Source organism: Megalobrama amblycephala, linkage group LG13, assembly GCF_018812025.1.
Source record: "Megalobrama amblycephala isolate DHTTF-2021 linkage group LG13, ASM1881202v1, whole genome shotgun sequence".
Lineage (NCBI taxonomy): Eukaryota > Metazoa > Chordata > Actinopteri > Cypriniformes > Xenocyprididae > Megalobrama > Megalobrama amblycephala.
The window spans coordinates 26,116,824-26,133,124 of NC_063056.1; the positions used below are offsets into that span (position 1 = coordinate 26,116,824).

The 16,301-nt window shown below is 37.8% G+C and overlaps 1 protein-coding gene across 2 annotated transcripts; it reads right to left on the minus strand.

The window, feature by feature from the left end:
- Positions 1-1,996: 1,996 nt before the first annotated feature.
- tbrg4 (transforming growth factor beta regulator 4) lies at positions 1,997-14,927 on the minus strand. Of its 2 annotated transcripts, none has more exons than XM_048211546.1 (12): positions 14,808-14,927; positions 13,847-14,319; positions 13,550-13,731; positions 11,480-11,624; positions 11,172-11,346; positions 10,919-11,076; positions 10,657-10,767; positions 10,418-10,562; positions 9,414-9,656; positions 9,212-9,323; positions 9,012-9,126; positions 1,997-3,415 (listed from the first exon to the last, which is right to left on the minus strand). In XM_048211546.1, exons 2-12 carry the CDS (start codon positions 14,249-14,251, stop codon positions 3,314-3,316), a joined length of 1,893 nt encoding a protein of 630 aa, XP_048067503.1. In that variant the 5' UTR covers positions 14,252-14,319; positions 14,808-14,927; the 3' UTR covers positions 1,997-3,313. The 2 variants fall into 2 exon arrangements, with proteins under 2 accessions (XP_048067503.1, XP_048067504.1); XM_048211547.1 differs by lacking the exon at positions 14,808-14,927 and adding an exon at positions 14,606-14,773.
- Between the last annotated feature and the right edge of the window lie 1,374 nt (positions 14,928-16,301).

Here is a 16,301-nt window from a genome sequence, read left to right on the forward strand (position 1 = left end):
TTAAAAAGCTCATTAATGCCATATCATCAGCCAAAGCTACCTTCAAATAAATAAATGAATAATGAAGTAGCCTAAATAATTCAGAGTTCTATTTTTTCATAATAATTTAATTTGGCTACACTATGGCTATCACTACTTCTCATTATAATATAAATGTATAATAAATATGAAACTAAATTACTTATCACCTCATCAAGACACACATGAGCAGTCACTCTGCAGTTCATCATTGTCCACTGAACCACTTACCTGTCTACTTGCCTATATGAATCTTACCTGTGCGATCCTCTTCACCCATCTTCAGTCTTCAGTCATCTGCTTCAGTCATCTGGTCCACCATCTCATCTGGAACAGATAAGACTGTTATTCTCTGCTATTACAACTACAATTATCCAATTCCCCAAATCCTTCACATTCCTGAACATCGGGACCATCTCATCTGCTCCAGAATGCTCTCCAGCGTCCACTCCAGCCTCTGACAAGAGTCCAGTAGAATCCTAATGTCTCGGATGCTTTTAAAGGGTTAGTGAACCCAAAAATGAAAATTCTGTAATTAATTACTCGCCTCCGTGTCGTTCCAAATCCGTAAGACTTTCATTTATCTTCGGAACACAAATGAAGATCTTTTTAATGAAATATAAGAGCTTTCTATACCTCTATTGACAGCTTACGCAACTAGCACTATTCAAATGCATTTTTGACTACCTCTGAAAGTGGTCAAAAGTGGACAAGCTCAAATCTTTTTAGACCCAGTTTACACCTGTATTTAAGGTCATCCACTTGTGATCCGATCGATGAAAATGCTTCTTAATACCAGGTGTAAATAGTGACTTAGTTGAACCGGCTCAAACTGTCCTTTTTGAGTAGGATATGACCGAAAAGCTGACTTTCAACTTTGCCTTTCAACTCTGATTCTGATTTTAACTCGGTCTTACTCCGACTGCCTACAACGACAAGTATTATTAAGTTAAACTAATAACTTTAATAACTCTAAATATTCATAAAAATGCATTTTAAATAAAAGAAAAAAGTGGAGGTATGTGAATTTATACTTTGGTCTGAAACAAAGCCAGACAGCTTGTTTTCCTAAAATCAGGACAAATGTCATTGCCCATGTGCAGTTTATTGTTTAAGCACCTGTTTTTTACATTTTGTTTATGCTGCTGGTTGTTTAATAATGACAGACACTTGTAAATGCCAGAATAGGGACAAAAAATAAAAACACAAAATGACTAAAATGCCCATTTGTTAATGAGGTCTCTTTTTCCTTATTTATTTATTATTATTGTTAATAACCTTTTTTTTTTTTTTTTTTTTTTTTTTTTACAAAACACTAAAAGTAAAAGACTAGGCCTAACTCAAGTCCCGGTACCTTCAAATTTCAAAAGTAACACAGAAACAAACCTCTGTAGTTTTTTGTAAATGTTTTATTAACTAGGCCTAACTTACTGTAACGTAAACTCAATACAGGTCCTCTGTAATCCTCGGCATAAAAACAAATTACAGTACACAATTTATCTCAACAAATTAAAATCTAATCTGCATGCACAATAAACTCAAATTTATTTACTGTTTTAATAAAATGTTATTTAATAATAGTAGTCATAATAAGAATATTCCCAGTACGTGCCTTGATGGTTGAACTGGCTGATATTCGGTTCTTTTTGAGTCGGACGTGCTACTTCGGCTGTGCGTCTTGCGTCATCAACCCGGAACTAAAGTTCGATTCAATTCGATTAGTGATAAGAACGATTCGTTCAAGAATACACTTAACCAAATTTGAAAATGTTGCATTATACACTAACAAAGTGGTGTTTATTTTAAAGAAATATAGAACAAATACTTTCAAAGCATCGTTTAGGCTCCAAATTATAATACAACAGATAATATGTCCAAAATTATGACCAATGGGGAAAATGTTCAGTTGATGAACTACACCTGTGGTTGCTCTGCTGTGAACTTGACTTCGGTTTTAAGGTAAAATACACTGCATATATCTGAGCAAACATCAGACAATTTTATTGTTAATTGATAGTCAGCTCATTGTTAAAAACACGTTTATTAGATTCACATCCATATCAAGACGTTTGCTTAGCACCACAGCAAACCAAACCTCAGTGTCTGTTGATGAAATCTTAAATCATCGTAAATGATACAAAAATACATTAAGACCAATTTCACATTTCATCAGAATGTTATGCTCATTACACAAAACATTTTGAGACATTGAACATCACAGCATGACTACAGAGAGCCAGCCAACATTAGCACACCACGTTCGGCATAATACAACAATGAGTCATGATATGCTCTTTGATAAAAATACGAGATTAGTTTTATTGATACACTACACATTGCAAACACCGAGGTGCTTGAGGTGAAAGTCTTAGTGGAAACATCCATTCTCTGCACAAAATCTTTCAAGAGAAAGGTCCACTTAGACTGACCAGAGAACATAACTTCAGGCTTACCTGACAGCAAATAACAGGTCTGCAAGTTGCAACTAGGTCTAAATATACCAGAGTGCAATGATGGCCTTTCCAAAATAAATATTTTAGGCAAAAATTGTCATCCAATATGTATTCTTACATACTACCATGTTTTAAATATATTTAAATCACAAACATATTTGCAAATGTACATATATCAGGTGAGGCAAATAGAATTGGTATCTTTCAACTTTTTCTTTTTTATTAATCAGCAATAATATAGTGGTGCTGTCTAAGTGTAATTAAAGTATCTTTAAGTACAGAACTTAGTCCTTTTCTCCACAAATTTTCCATCCTAACAACTGTCTCCTTGGGAACAAGGAAAGCCCCATGTGTTGTCTAGGCAACCACATCAAAAACGGAAGGTGTATGTATTTATTAAAAGAAGCAGACAGTGTGAATGGCCAGTTGTTTTTGAAGATGTGGAGGATTCATAAAAAACTCTAATAATTTAGTGTGGTTGATGCAGAGTTGTTTGCCCTGTGGCGAACATTGCTTATGCCCTTCAGATCAGTCTTTCATTTCACTTTCATTTCACAACATATGCCTAGCTCTTTGGCTCAGCGGATACACGACTCTGTTTCCGAGCATCCGCTGATTTCTGGAGGCTCCGCTTTCTGTTCCTGCAGAGATGGATCACAGCTCCCAGTCACATTTGATTTCCACTCTGATGTTTAGGTGGATCATGGAACTTGAGGATGCTGTGTGTGTGTTGTACTCAATATCTGTATCCTTCCTTCACCTGTCTTGTATTGTCTGGCCCTGTTGATGTCTATAAGCTGCCTGTGTCAAAAGCATTTAAAGTTATTGACAGGCTTGATAGCTCACTTAGCCATGTCTTCAGCCACTGCCTTCCCTAATTTGTCTTTCAAGTAAGCCACTTTTTTCCAATCAGACTTCAGCTCCAGCCATTCAAAGTACGGCACCTGTAGGGGGACATATAAGAAGTGAGGTTGTGACAAATCAATAGGCTTGAGATTGTTTTTGTTTGGCAAATTTTCACAGACAAAATAAGAGTAATTTCAATAGGAATCCATGCAATGTGGAATTTTGCATGAGGGCGAAAGATTTCCCCATGCAGACTTCGCAACAGGTTCAAGTTGGTCATGAATATTCATTGCATTGTCCAACAGAATTCTGCTCGGTTTGAAAGCAACTTCTGTGTAAACTGTGCTTTATACTTCGCTACACAATTAAAAATAGACAATGGATGAATTTTGCTGGAATTTTGGTAATGTGACTACAAAATCAATCTCAGAAAACTGAAAATGGAGAAGGGTTACAAACTCTTGCCTTTAAAAATGGCTTGTGTCAGCTAGCGCATCAAATGGAAGGAGCATTATGTCAGCCTTGTGCTCAGTTGGAAGTCAAGACGAGTCCAGCCAACTCTATTAAACTGTACCCCAGGAGGCAGAGGGCTAACAGGATTGGCCTACATGCTGCAGACAGAGCCTGAGTCCTTTTGCGCAGTTCTGTCTTTACTGCCGCTATTTATAACCAAAATTTAAGGGGGACTGCTTGCCATATAATAGCTATAACATTAAGAATAGAGATAACCAGGCTAACAACACCGTGCTTCTCCTTTAAAAAGGATAGAACTTTTTTTGGATCATATAAGAACTGTTATTGTGAGTTGGAAGACCAACAGTAAATGATGTACAGCTAATCCTGGCCACCTAACCCCTAATGCCCATGTAACATCCCTAATTAAAGTATGTTTAGAAAATTTGCTTATTTTTGTTACATTAAACTCGCCATGAAATCAAAATTGAAGTTTTTCGACTTCTAGTATAAATATGTTAGCCTTACTGTTGTCTATAAGCTAGCGTGCTCCAAAACAATGACAAAATTCGCATTTAGCAGATTTAAACATTCAGATCTTACAGTCTTGTAAGATCTAACGGTTTTGATGACATCACCCTGCACTTCAGCTCCTCTGTAGATTTTCTGACCAGCCGAATTCTCTCTAAAATCTAAAATGTCCCGCCCCCTACATTATAAATAGATGATGAAGCTGCGGCTAAAATCGGTCACTTCTTTTCAATTGCACAATTACTATTTTCTAAATAGTCCACTATACAGGGGATAAGGAACGATTCAGACAGTGTAAATATGCCTTCCATTGAGGCGAATTAAGTCTGGTTTCACGTTAGTGTCACGTGAACCGCCAGAGTGCACACATTCTGCTCTGATCCAGAGACATGATACCACAGAGCGGATGATATGCGTGAGTCGGCGCAGACCAAAAAAACGTATCGGACACATTTAAATTCTGCACAGAATGCTATATTTTAAAGCGATATGGAGGAGAAACAGTTAGAGATTAGAAGGAAACTGACGTTTTACCAAGCTCAACGGCTCTGGCCGAGCTGTGATATAAACTAAATGCAATTGGCTATTTCAAAAAAGGGAGAAGCTGTTCGATATGTCCCGCACTGTCTTCCTGCTTCAGTGGAAATTACGTCAATACATTGAATAATGCTGTGCGCTCTGACAGAGTATTTTATCTATCCAATAGAAAACAATTATAGAATTAGTTTGCTTACTATAAAAGCTAGAAGTGTTTTGAGGCCTACGTGACTGTAAGGGTTAGATGTATCTGAGAAGTTAGCTTGGCCTACTAAGCATATTTTCCTGGTAGTTTTCCACCAGACATCAAGTGGCTGTGAAATGAATAAGACCATTATTAAGGGTGTCACGTGAAGGCTTCTTGCCTCCGGGGAGTGTTGACTGTTTTAATACAATTTTTCATTTGGCCAATGGGAAAAGGGTTGACCATCAATTGGAAGAAGGCCCATGAGAGATTAAGTCAAAAGATGTACAGTAGTTGGCAGACGACCACGCTTACAAAGAAAATTACCTCTTACATAAGCAACACCTGCAGTTTAATTGGTGAAGTGACTGTGGTAAAAATGTTGGAGAGTACTTGGGAGACTCCAGGAAGAGAAAGGGAGGAGAGCACCTGTAAATGGGATCATGGAAATAACTGTAGGGGTGGATCTTACACTGTTTTAACAGATAAGAAAAATGTCTAAAACTGCCCTTGCTAGAGGGATTCAGATGTGGAGCTGGCATCTCACTTTGTTGCTTGTCAATAAAGTTAAACTCTTGGGACATGGAACTTCGATTCTGAGAGTTTTTCTTCGAGACCAGAACTGAAGAAATTTGAATTTGCCACAAGTTCCAAGGCACTTCAGTGGACTTTTAAACACTGATGACCTTGTAGTTCATAAAAGCTTGTTCACACCAGTGGGGTTAATGAAGGCTTTCTGAAGCGAAGCAATGCGTTTGTGTAAAAAAAAAAAATTCATATTTAACAAGTTATGAAGTAAAATATCTAGCTTCCGCCAGACCGCCTTCCATATTCAGCATATGAAGAAAGTGTAAAACTCTAGCAGTTCACAAAGCTTACGCTACGTCCTATGCCTTCCCTTAACTTACGGAAAAAAGTGTAACTGATGCGATGCCAAATATGAATATTTTTTTACACAAACGCATTGCATCGCTTCAAAAGGCCTTTATTAACCCCCCAGAGCCGTGTGGAGTACACGTTTATCATGGGTGGATGGAAGCACTTTCTTCAGCTCACACTCATGAACCCTGTTCACTGTCATTATAAAGCTCGGATGTGTCACAGGATATTTTTTAATATTTCTCCTATTATGTTCACCAGAAAGAAGAAAGTCATATACAGGGTTGGGAAGGTTACTTTTAGAATGTATTTCACTACAGATTACAAAATACATGCTTTAAAAAGTAATCAGTAACGTATTTCGTTACATTACTCAAGTTTAGTAACTTAATCTAAATACTTTGGAATACTTTGAAATACGTAACACAAAGGACCATATTAACTTGATGTTCTGTTTTAAGTTTATAACCTGTAAATAAAAATGACCTCTACCCATCAGGATTTGGTTTTCCACTCAATTGTATTTTTAACATCAGTTACAAAATATATATCTGCAATTTATTAGACATAACCTATGTGTTGGTAAAGAATTTCAAAATCTTGATAAATTAAGAAAATATGTTTCTTTTAACATCACATCCAAATATAATTACTATTGATATCTTTCCTAAATTATATTTGTAAAGATGTGCATCAGAGGGATAACAAAATATTAAATAAAATTAACAATATTGTTAATAATATAGGTTGTTTTATAGGTGTATAGTGTCGAATTGACACAGTGGTTTATATTGTTTTATTAACAAAGTTTGTTTGTAACATTTAGAATGTTTATAAAGAAAATGAAATGAAATTATCTACCCAATAATCTCAAGAGAAGGCCTATATTCAAAGCTGACTCATCTATGGTTTCTCAACAGTTTTTTGCATCTCTCCACCACCACATTTTATCGGTTTGGAAAAAAATATGATCATGATTTGTGTGAACTATCCCTAGTATAAATATGTTTATACTAATATTTAACCTTAGTGCACTGATAGCTGCATTAATATTATCCATATAAACAACAAACAGCGGAAAAAAAGTGATGCCACCTATTTTGATTTTTCATGGCCAATAGAAGTAAATTGGCCAATTCTGATACTGGTAGCAGATTTTTTTTAAAGCAAATTTATTTGTTGTTTATTTGTTCAAAAAATATGTGTAGCTCTTTAATATTATAGGCAAACACTGCAGTTTTATCACAGTCCCAACAAAGATGTTATGAACATGAGCATGATCAGTTGTTTTTCATTTAAATTATTGTATAATTTCAAGATTAACAGCAAAAACAGCATGGTCTGACTTTAGCTTTGTGAAATTATGCTACATTAGACACCTGCACTAAACAAAATCAGCAGATGGGCTGAATGACATGCAAATTCACTCTCTGACAGTAGGTGGCGCTTATGGAACAGCAGTGATATATCATTTCCATGGTTACCACTAAAACAGCACTGCGCCGGAGATAAGAGGAAAAGCCATAAAAACTTTTCTGAAGACAGTTCCCTTCAGAGATACATTCATATCAACCCCAATTTAATATTTATATTATTCTTCCTATATTTCACGAACAGTGAGCTTGTGCATGGTGCAGTATTTCCTCTGCTGGCGCGTCTGTTCTCTTTGTGTCCGTATTCAGCGTGTGCCTGTGTTAACGTCCTGTTGAGTGTTGACAGGCTTAGTAAATATTTCCTGAAATTTTGGGAAATTATTAAGCAGTTTGTTTGCAAGCCCGGAATAAAGACAGACCAAAATAAAAACTAAAAATTTATGTTAACCTTTTTGGACTAGGCTACTGCATCTCTATTTTTGATCAAGAACTCGAGTAAAGTTATACCATATACCTAAACATTTGGAGTGAATGATTAAGATTTAAAGTTTGTCTGTAAAGTACACCAAGAAATTGGCTTTATAAAACATCATTTAACGCATGATTAAGTGGATGTTAATTCTATGAGGATTTTGTGTTATTTTTCAAAGACCTAATAAATTCTTATAAATAGGCTATTAATCACAGGCTAACGACAACCATATAAAGCTCAACGCGTGAGTAAATAGGAAAATAAGGAGTAAATAAGGAAAATAACATTTTCAAAGACCAAGAACAGCTTATAGGCCTACCTCAAGATGCTTTTTCAGATGTTGAATCCTTTGAAGCCGATAGAAGTTTTGTTGCAGATAGACATAGCTTGCATTGCACTATGATGTTACTGTAGCGTTACGTCCTTTTTCATGTTTATATAAGTAAAACCTGTCTTTGAATTTCCACTAGAGAAATGCGTTATGCCATGTTTACCCGTCCATTTTTTTGCGTGCGATCTCATGTCTGCACTCTGCAGGTTTCTAATATCTGAACAGGCTGCGCACGTTTTTTTTTTTTTTTTTTTTTTTAAACAGAGTCGGAGAATCATCAACAATTGGCTCGTTAGTTACAAATCCTCAAACAGCTTATGTTAATAGCCTATTGAATGAAATAAATGACATTAAAATTCAAAGTAATCACTTTGGTAATCTAAAATACTTTTTGAATGTAACTGTAATTTGATTACCATCTATTTAAAATGTAACTGTAACGAAATAGTTACTCAAATTTTGTATTCTAAATACGTAACGTCGTTACATGTATTTCGTTACTCCCCAGCCCTGGTCATATACACCTATGATAGCTTGAGGGTGAGTAAAACTTGGGCTAATTTTAATTTGAAAGTGAACTAATCCTTTAATGATAAAGACACAGAAGTATGATATCACTGGAATCACTTTCAGAACATTTTAACCAGCTGATGAACATTCAAAATATTCACAGCCAATCAGAATCCTCTTAACTTTAAAGAGCTTGAGCTTATAATAAACAGTGTGTTGGCGTGAACACTAACATACAGTAATTATCATTATAGTTATTATTCTTGGTTTGAACAGGCCTTAATTCTACGAGAATAGTGATGTCCACACCACAGTGAACGATAATGACACAGGAACGACATTGTTGGAATCACGAACAGGCCTTAATACTTCAAATTAACTGAGATATGTTTTCATCTCCTATGCTTGTATTTAACTGTCTCACCTCCACCACTATAAACCCAGCCAGCTGTAGGTGGCGTTTCTGCATAGCAAAGCGACCCAGAAGATCCTTGCTCCTGAGACAGAAGTTAGGAAAGTCCCAAGACACAAATGCTATTCTGCAAATAGACACAAACACATTGACACAATCAGAAACCATCTCTGTATGTGAAATTAGGACAAAGCTTTCACTTTAACGCTCACCGTCGTGCCCCTGCAGGTAATGCATCAGGTCCACCGCCTCCAGGTAAATGAGGGGCTTTCAAGTTCTCCAAATCAATAGGCTTATTTTCTGAATCTACCACAAGTTCTCCATCTGTGGTGAACATATCAATCAACAGATTTGCAAATTAGCAGGAGGTTCTGTTGGACCTATGATGTTTGTTACCTTGTAGTTGCTACTCACCTATTGTCCAGCCATATACAGTTTTGACAGCAGTGCGGAGGGCCTGTGTCCGGCTGTTGGTCAGGCTCTGGAGGGCTGCGTGTAGGCTGCTCTGCAGAGGGGTGTTGGTCTCCACTTTCCCCTGGGGAGCTGGAAGCACCACAGCAGGGGATTTTATAGTGATTCCTAAAGGCTCCAGCTGAGCAAAAGTAGAGATATGCAGTAATTTCAGCCGATAGTTCTCAGTCCGATCCACAATGCCACCTGTTGGATGGGTGAGAAAAACTTTATCAAAATCACACACAAAAATGCATACAGACTTGAAATAAAGTGCACAGCTTGACAGCCTAGTATGTAAAAGAAGTGTGTGACGATTCTAGTTTGTTCTTTTGTGTTCCATAACAAGAGGATGAATAATGATGGTATTTTCATTTTTGGGTAAACTATTCCTTAAATTACACTACCATTCAAAGGTTTGAGGTTGATAAGATTTTTTAAATGTTTTTGGAAGACTTACGCTCACCAAGCCTGCATCAAAAATACAGTATTAACAGTACTATTATAGAATATTAAAACTGTTTGATGTTTTTGGCAGCAACTACATGCTGAGTTGGTGCATAATAAACATTTCTTATTATGAACAACATTGAAAACTTAATATTTTTGTGGAAAACGTGATTCTTTGATGACTAAAAACAGTTTTTTAGAAACATAAGTATTTTGTTATAATGTGACAGTCTTTTTTGTCACCTTTGATCAATTTAGTGCATTCTTGCTGAATAACAGTATTCATTTCTTTTAAAAATAACCTTAAAACTTCTGAAAGGTAGTGTAGTTTAGATCTGCTACAATCTGTCATGCAAGTAAAGACAGACATTGGACAATGCTCCTATACTGCCACCATGTGTTGCAAATGAGAACAGCAAATGATATTATTCATTTTGCTAAATGAAAACTGAGCAGTTTTCCCAAAATGGAGAGTATAGTCTTTTCTGAATATTTTTAGCACATTCATTCCTTCGCACCTGAAAGTTTCTTCTGAAAGTCATGCTTTGTAACTGAGGAGATGTAGTAAGGATTGGCCTGGTTCAGCACACACAGCGACCAGACCACATCTGTTTTCAGGAAGGGCTCTAAACTCTGAAAGGAACCTTCCAGAGCTTTGTGTACCTATAGCCACAAAACATATTACATACATACACAAAAAATAGACTGCATTGCAGTTAATCAAGGATAATAATACATTACCACTCTAATTGGTTACCTTTTGGTAAAACTCCTCTCCTCTGCCAAGTTGGAAGTTGAGTTTGGCAAAAGACATGAGGAGATTACAGACCTGCAGAGTGCTGTAGCTTTCACTATTATTTGCATAGTGCTGAAAAACAACAGAGAGGGGGAAAAGAATGAAAATGTGTGTATGTAGATGGAGAATGGTGAAGGAGAGAAGATTACATTCAAACAAAATAAAAGGTTGCCTTCAAGGAAAGTATAATTTACTTTGTGGTGCTGATTTGTTAGACTCTAACCTGAGCAAAGCCTTCAAACAGAGGCAGGTTGAGCCACTTGAGAAAGGCTAGAGACTTGGCACAGCGAGTGACGTCGAAGGAACTCAGTTCTGATAACCTAGGCAATAGCTCTGCCGCAATTCTCTGAAGCACCTGTGTCTGGTGAAAATTCAGCTTACCTTTTATTCAGAGAAAGATGAGAGAATAATTAGATTTTTACAGTTATTTATGGAAGTCTAGGGAAAACCCCAAGCTATGACAATTTCTCACTGACCATAAGTGTACGCGATGTCAAGCAGCAATGGTGTTTTCAGTTCAAAGGAGGCTTTTTGGTTCAGGTGGTATGAGAGAGCCCGTAACAAAGAAACGGCCCTCCTGTTATGAGAGGCCAGTGCTAATGCCACCCTCCGGATATCGTCTGCGCTAAAAGTCTCTGCCAACTCCAGAGCCTGGAAAGCACAAGATACAGTTCAGCGTTAGACAAGTAAGTAACAAGCCTAATACAACATAATGCAATTTCAGAAGTGTTCAAATATGTTTGGTTGGCTAGGTGGCTAAAGGTGTTTATGCGTGTGCACTCACTTTGTCCTCCAGTTTGTCCATAAGAGAGGGGGAGAAAAGCAAAGCACGGCCCATAAGAATGGTGATGGTACGACTGTCATTTAGCTCTGTCCAGCGCAGCTCCAGTTGTTTCAGCACTGTTTTGGTGAGTACTTCATTTTCATACCTATCACAACACAAACAACAACATTACAAGAACAAATCAGTTACCAACTGGACCAACTACAACATTGTGGCGACCAGGGCGGGCGAGAGCCGTGAGGGAACGGCGCAAGGCCGGTGGCACGAGTGTTAATGAGCTTCACCTGGGAGGCGCACCGGCCTCGAGTCCCTCACGGAGGAGCTCCGGGAGCATAAAAGGAGGAGCGACTACAGTGAAGGACGAGAGAGGACCAGGCCTGGACTTTATGTTATATTTTATTATGTTTGTGTGGCCGGCAGACGTCCGCGAGGGTCTGCCGGCATTACTTTCGTTTTGTTCTTTGTTTATTTTGGTATTAAAGTTTTGTTGAACGTTCGCCGGTTCCCGCCTCCTTCTTCCCACATCTACTAACCTCGTTACAAACATCAAGAACTAATTATTACAATTTAAAATACCTGTTTTCTATTTTATATATTTTTTAATATGTAATTTATTCATGTAATTATCACAGACAGTTCTCTCTCGAATCGATTCGGAGCTTAGTTTTTAACAGCAGATGGCACTACGCTCTTTAGAAACAACCGTTCTCTGCTTGCTTCCAGTTCCTTTACACACACAACATAAACCTAAAATAATTATTAATGAAGTTCGAAAAGGTTGAAGTGAATTAAAAGGGTGTTCACAGTGGGCTGTGTTTACATTAATCTTGTGTTATAAAAGCATTCTGAGGTGCAACAAGTATATTTAACCACTTACATGACAAACACATGCGCTGTGTCTCAATCAGCTCCCTAGTTCAGTAGTCAGGGCACTGACCAGGGAGTCGGCCATTTTAAGGGCTGTCTCATTCGCAGAATCCTTCCAGGGCACTGAAACGTTCGCTCCCTGAAAAGTCCCACAATGCACCGTGAAAACCAGGGAGCATCGATGCTCACTATGCTCCCTTAACGGAAGTTCTGAAGCGCGAAACTTGAATCACGTGAGCCAACTCACTACACATAACGATACGCGATAAATGTTTTTAAAAATACAAACCGTTATTTTATTATATTTCAGCATAAACATACATCGCTAGACAGGTAATGAACATAATCTAGCTAACACTTATAATTTATTCACGGCTGAAATGTTGCACGTCTAAGTAACAAGCAAATCATTAATCATAATGTAGTTTAAATAACATTACAAGTAATGCCAGAAAATATCAGCTCTCTTATTGTTCATAAATACCAGTAGTGATGTTGTACAATGAGGACGTTGTCACGTCACCGGAAATAGAGTAATAAGTGTCCCAATGTGTAGTGAACCAGCATCTTTTACTGTCCTTACCAGTGCCCGAATTCGTGTACACGATATGCTGATTCACGAGCTCGGGAGCTAGGGAACTGATTGAGAGACACCTTTTTTTTTACAGTCTATGAGAGACACCCATGATCGCTGTCCAGGACTCTTCTTTGTGAGCATTTGAGTGTGCGGTTAAAAAAATAGCCTAGAGCGCCATCTGCTGTTAAAACTAAGCTCAGAATAGATTCGAGAGAGAAAATATCAGAATCGATCCAGAATTGCGAATTGTATTTATTGTCCCAGCTCTAATTAAAATATTAAAATTAAAATGACAGGTCATAATAGATTGGAATTTTTAAGACCCTGTTCTTCAAAATGACGGACAATGAGAAAGTCTAATGCGACCTCTGGTCACAACAACAAAAAAAGTTTGATTATTTTTAATTAGTCTGTCTGCATGTACATTAAAATCTTAAAGCCAAATGATAATAAAAAAAAAGTATAAAAGTATGTGTGTATATATATATATATATATGAATAGACTACCCCACTAATCAAGTAGTTCATCCATCAACTGACTAGTCATCCCTAAAATTCATTTTTACATTGTCACATGCTAATGTCTATGACTGTGAATCAAGCTTTCTCAAGCATGTGAATCTCACCCTCTTTTGTGCTGAAAGGCTATCCAGTCCACCAGGTAGGCCAGCTGACGGTAGCTGAGGCGCCGGATCCTCCAAAGCACTTCATTCTGGATGGAGTGGAGTACAGGTGCATCAGAAGGGAGACCCAGCATAGTGAGTGTGCGCAGAAGAGCCACCAGAGATCCATTCCACACTAAGGACACCTGTGTGAGAGGAACAACAAAGGTAATCTTCCAACGGCCCAATACCGCAACATCTTTATCTGTGACAAATGGACTTTGAATCTAAGATGCTACTCATACAGTTTGTCATGGTTACCTGAGAGTTTACAGTCTCCAGCATGTTCTCAAAGCGCGGATCCTGCAGAATTCCTTCGCCGCCCTTCTCGATGATCCGCAGGTTCAGCTGGACCAGACACCTAGCAGCATCGCTGGCAGATCCGCCTTGCTCTGCCCACAACTGAAGCACTTCCTGTGGAGTGGATGCCTTTTCAACAAGTTTGACTAGTTCTGTACATTCATATGGAAATGGTGTCTCCTCCATCCTGGCCAGTTCATTGCCCTGACAGAGATGCCTAGCAGAAGGTCGGATCCAAGACACGGACATCATGCACAACGGCTCTGTATGGTGAACTGTGGAAGTCTGTAGTCGGGCTGAGGCCACAGCAGCCTGAGAGCAACGAGGAAACCATCGCGCCCATCTGCACAGCAGCCTGGTGGTCATTTTGGAAAGGGGATTTCCTCTATTCAACAACCAATCAAAGCATTTGCATCCACATATCTCATGAGCACCTAAGAATCAACCAGACAGCACATATAAGAAAAGTAGCAGTTGTGAGAAAATGAGCCAAATTATATTAAAATTATACTAGTCTGATGTTGATGTCATTTTATAATATATTTGATGTTGTTTCGTGGGTGTGTAAATTTACATGATTTTTTTTTGTTTTTTTTTTTGTCATAACTAAATATATTTTACTAGTACTCTTGCTTTCAACAAAAGAATCTTGAGCTTCAACACTTTCCGATTATACTGCATGTAAACACTACATAAAGATCTGTGAGATGTCTGAATTACCTAGCTGTCTGTCATGAGCTGAAGTCTATTCTGACCTTGCCGATTTGGGCAGGCGCCGCAGTAAAGCTTATGAAACTGTCAACGTTATCAACGAGAATTTTCGGGAACTCAGAAAACATTGATACAGTTCAGTAAACATGTTTTATCGTATGGATGTGGGTGTAGACCAAACCAACCGAAAGACCAAATGCTGCTTTCTTACCTTGTCAAATTAGCTTTTATAAGAGCGGCGACGACATTCACATGGAGGAACTATCGGTAGGTCGCGGAGTTTTTGCGTCAGTGTGAACCGGCAACACGTGATTTCGACAGAGCATCGTGATTGGTTGGCATACCTTATAAAGTTAGAATAAGTTAGATAACAAACCAATTTTTTTTTTTTTTTTTGTTTGTTTTTATTGAATCCAAATAGTAGTACGATCTCTTCTGCATCTGAAAAAAAAAAAAACCTGTAAAACGTTTAATGTACGGTTAATTAAAGATTTGATGTGTTATTTTTTAATACTTTATATATTTATATTTGTAATAACCCTAGTAATACTGCATCCTTGTACAAGTTTTGGTCAGACATAAGGAGACGATTTATCTGTAGGCCTACTTATTGTCTTGTACTTGCATTTCAGAACCTATAGATTTGAAGCTCAACGACTGCACTCTGCTTTTAATATAATGTAGCTTCTGTAAAATAACAACATTACACATAGTAGAGTTGGAGTTGGAGGTGGTGGATTTATTATGGGCTGAATAATAGGTTTTCTTTCAGATACATACAGCGAAAGCACACAATCTTTTGAAAGAATGTCATTAATTAACCCCAAGCGAATGCTTCATAATGTTCATATTCTCTAGCCTATATACAAGGTGCATCTCAATAAATTAGAATGTTGTGGAAAAGTTCATTTATTTCAGTAATTCAACTCACATTGCGGAACTCGTGTATTAAATAAATTCAATGCACACAGACTGAAGTACTTTAAGTCTTTGGTTCTTTTAATTGTGATGATTTTGGCTCACATTTAACAAAAACCCACCAATTCACTATCTCAATAAATTAGAATACTTCATAAGATCAATAAAAAAAAAAGGATATTTTAAACAGAAATGTCAGGCTTCTGAAAAGTATGTTAATTTCTATGCACTCAATATTAGGTAAGGCCTCCTTTTGCATGAATTACTGCATCAATGCGGCATGGCATGGAGGATATCAGCCTGTGGCACTGCTCAGGTGTAAAGGTTGCTTTGATAGCGGCCTTCAGGGCATCTGCATTGTTGGGTCTGGTGTCTCTCATCTTCCTCTTGACAATAGATTCTCTATGGGGTTCAGGTCAGGCGAGTTTGCTGGCCAATCAAGCACAGTAACACCATGGTCATTGAACCAGCTTTTGGTACCTTTGGCAGTGTGGGCAGGTGCCAAATCCTGCTGGAAAATGAAATCAGCATCTCCATAAAGCTTGTCAGCAGAAGGAAGCATGAAAATTTCCTGGTAGATGGTTGCGTTGACTGTGGACTGAAAACACAGTGAACCAACACCAGCAGATTGACATGACAGCCCAAATCATCACTGACTGTGGAAACTTCACACTGGACTTCAAGCAACATGGTTTCTGTGCCTCTCCATTCTTCCTCCAGACTCTGGGACCTTGATTTCCAAATGAAATGCAAAATTTACTTTCATCTGAAAAGAGGACTTTGGACC

Excerpts from the sequence above, each read along its gene's own strand:
- tbrg4 (XM_048211546.1), bottom strand. The coding sequence starts at position 14,251 with ATGACCACCAGGCTGCTGTGCAGATGGGCGCGATGGTTTCCTCGTTGC. Across the intron at positions 10,563-10,656 it reads GAGAGGAGTTTTACCAAAAG|GTACACAAAGCTCTGGAAGG; the intron begins GTAACCAATTAG and ends TTGTGGCTATAG. Across the intron at positions 3,416-9,011 it reads CTGGGTTTATAGTGGTGGAG|GTGCCGTACTTTGAATGGCT; the intron begins GTGAGACAGTTA and ends GTCCCCCTACAG.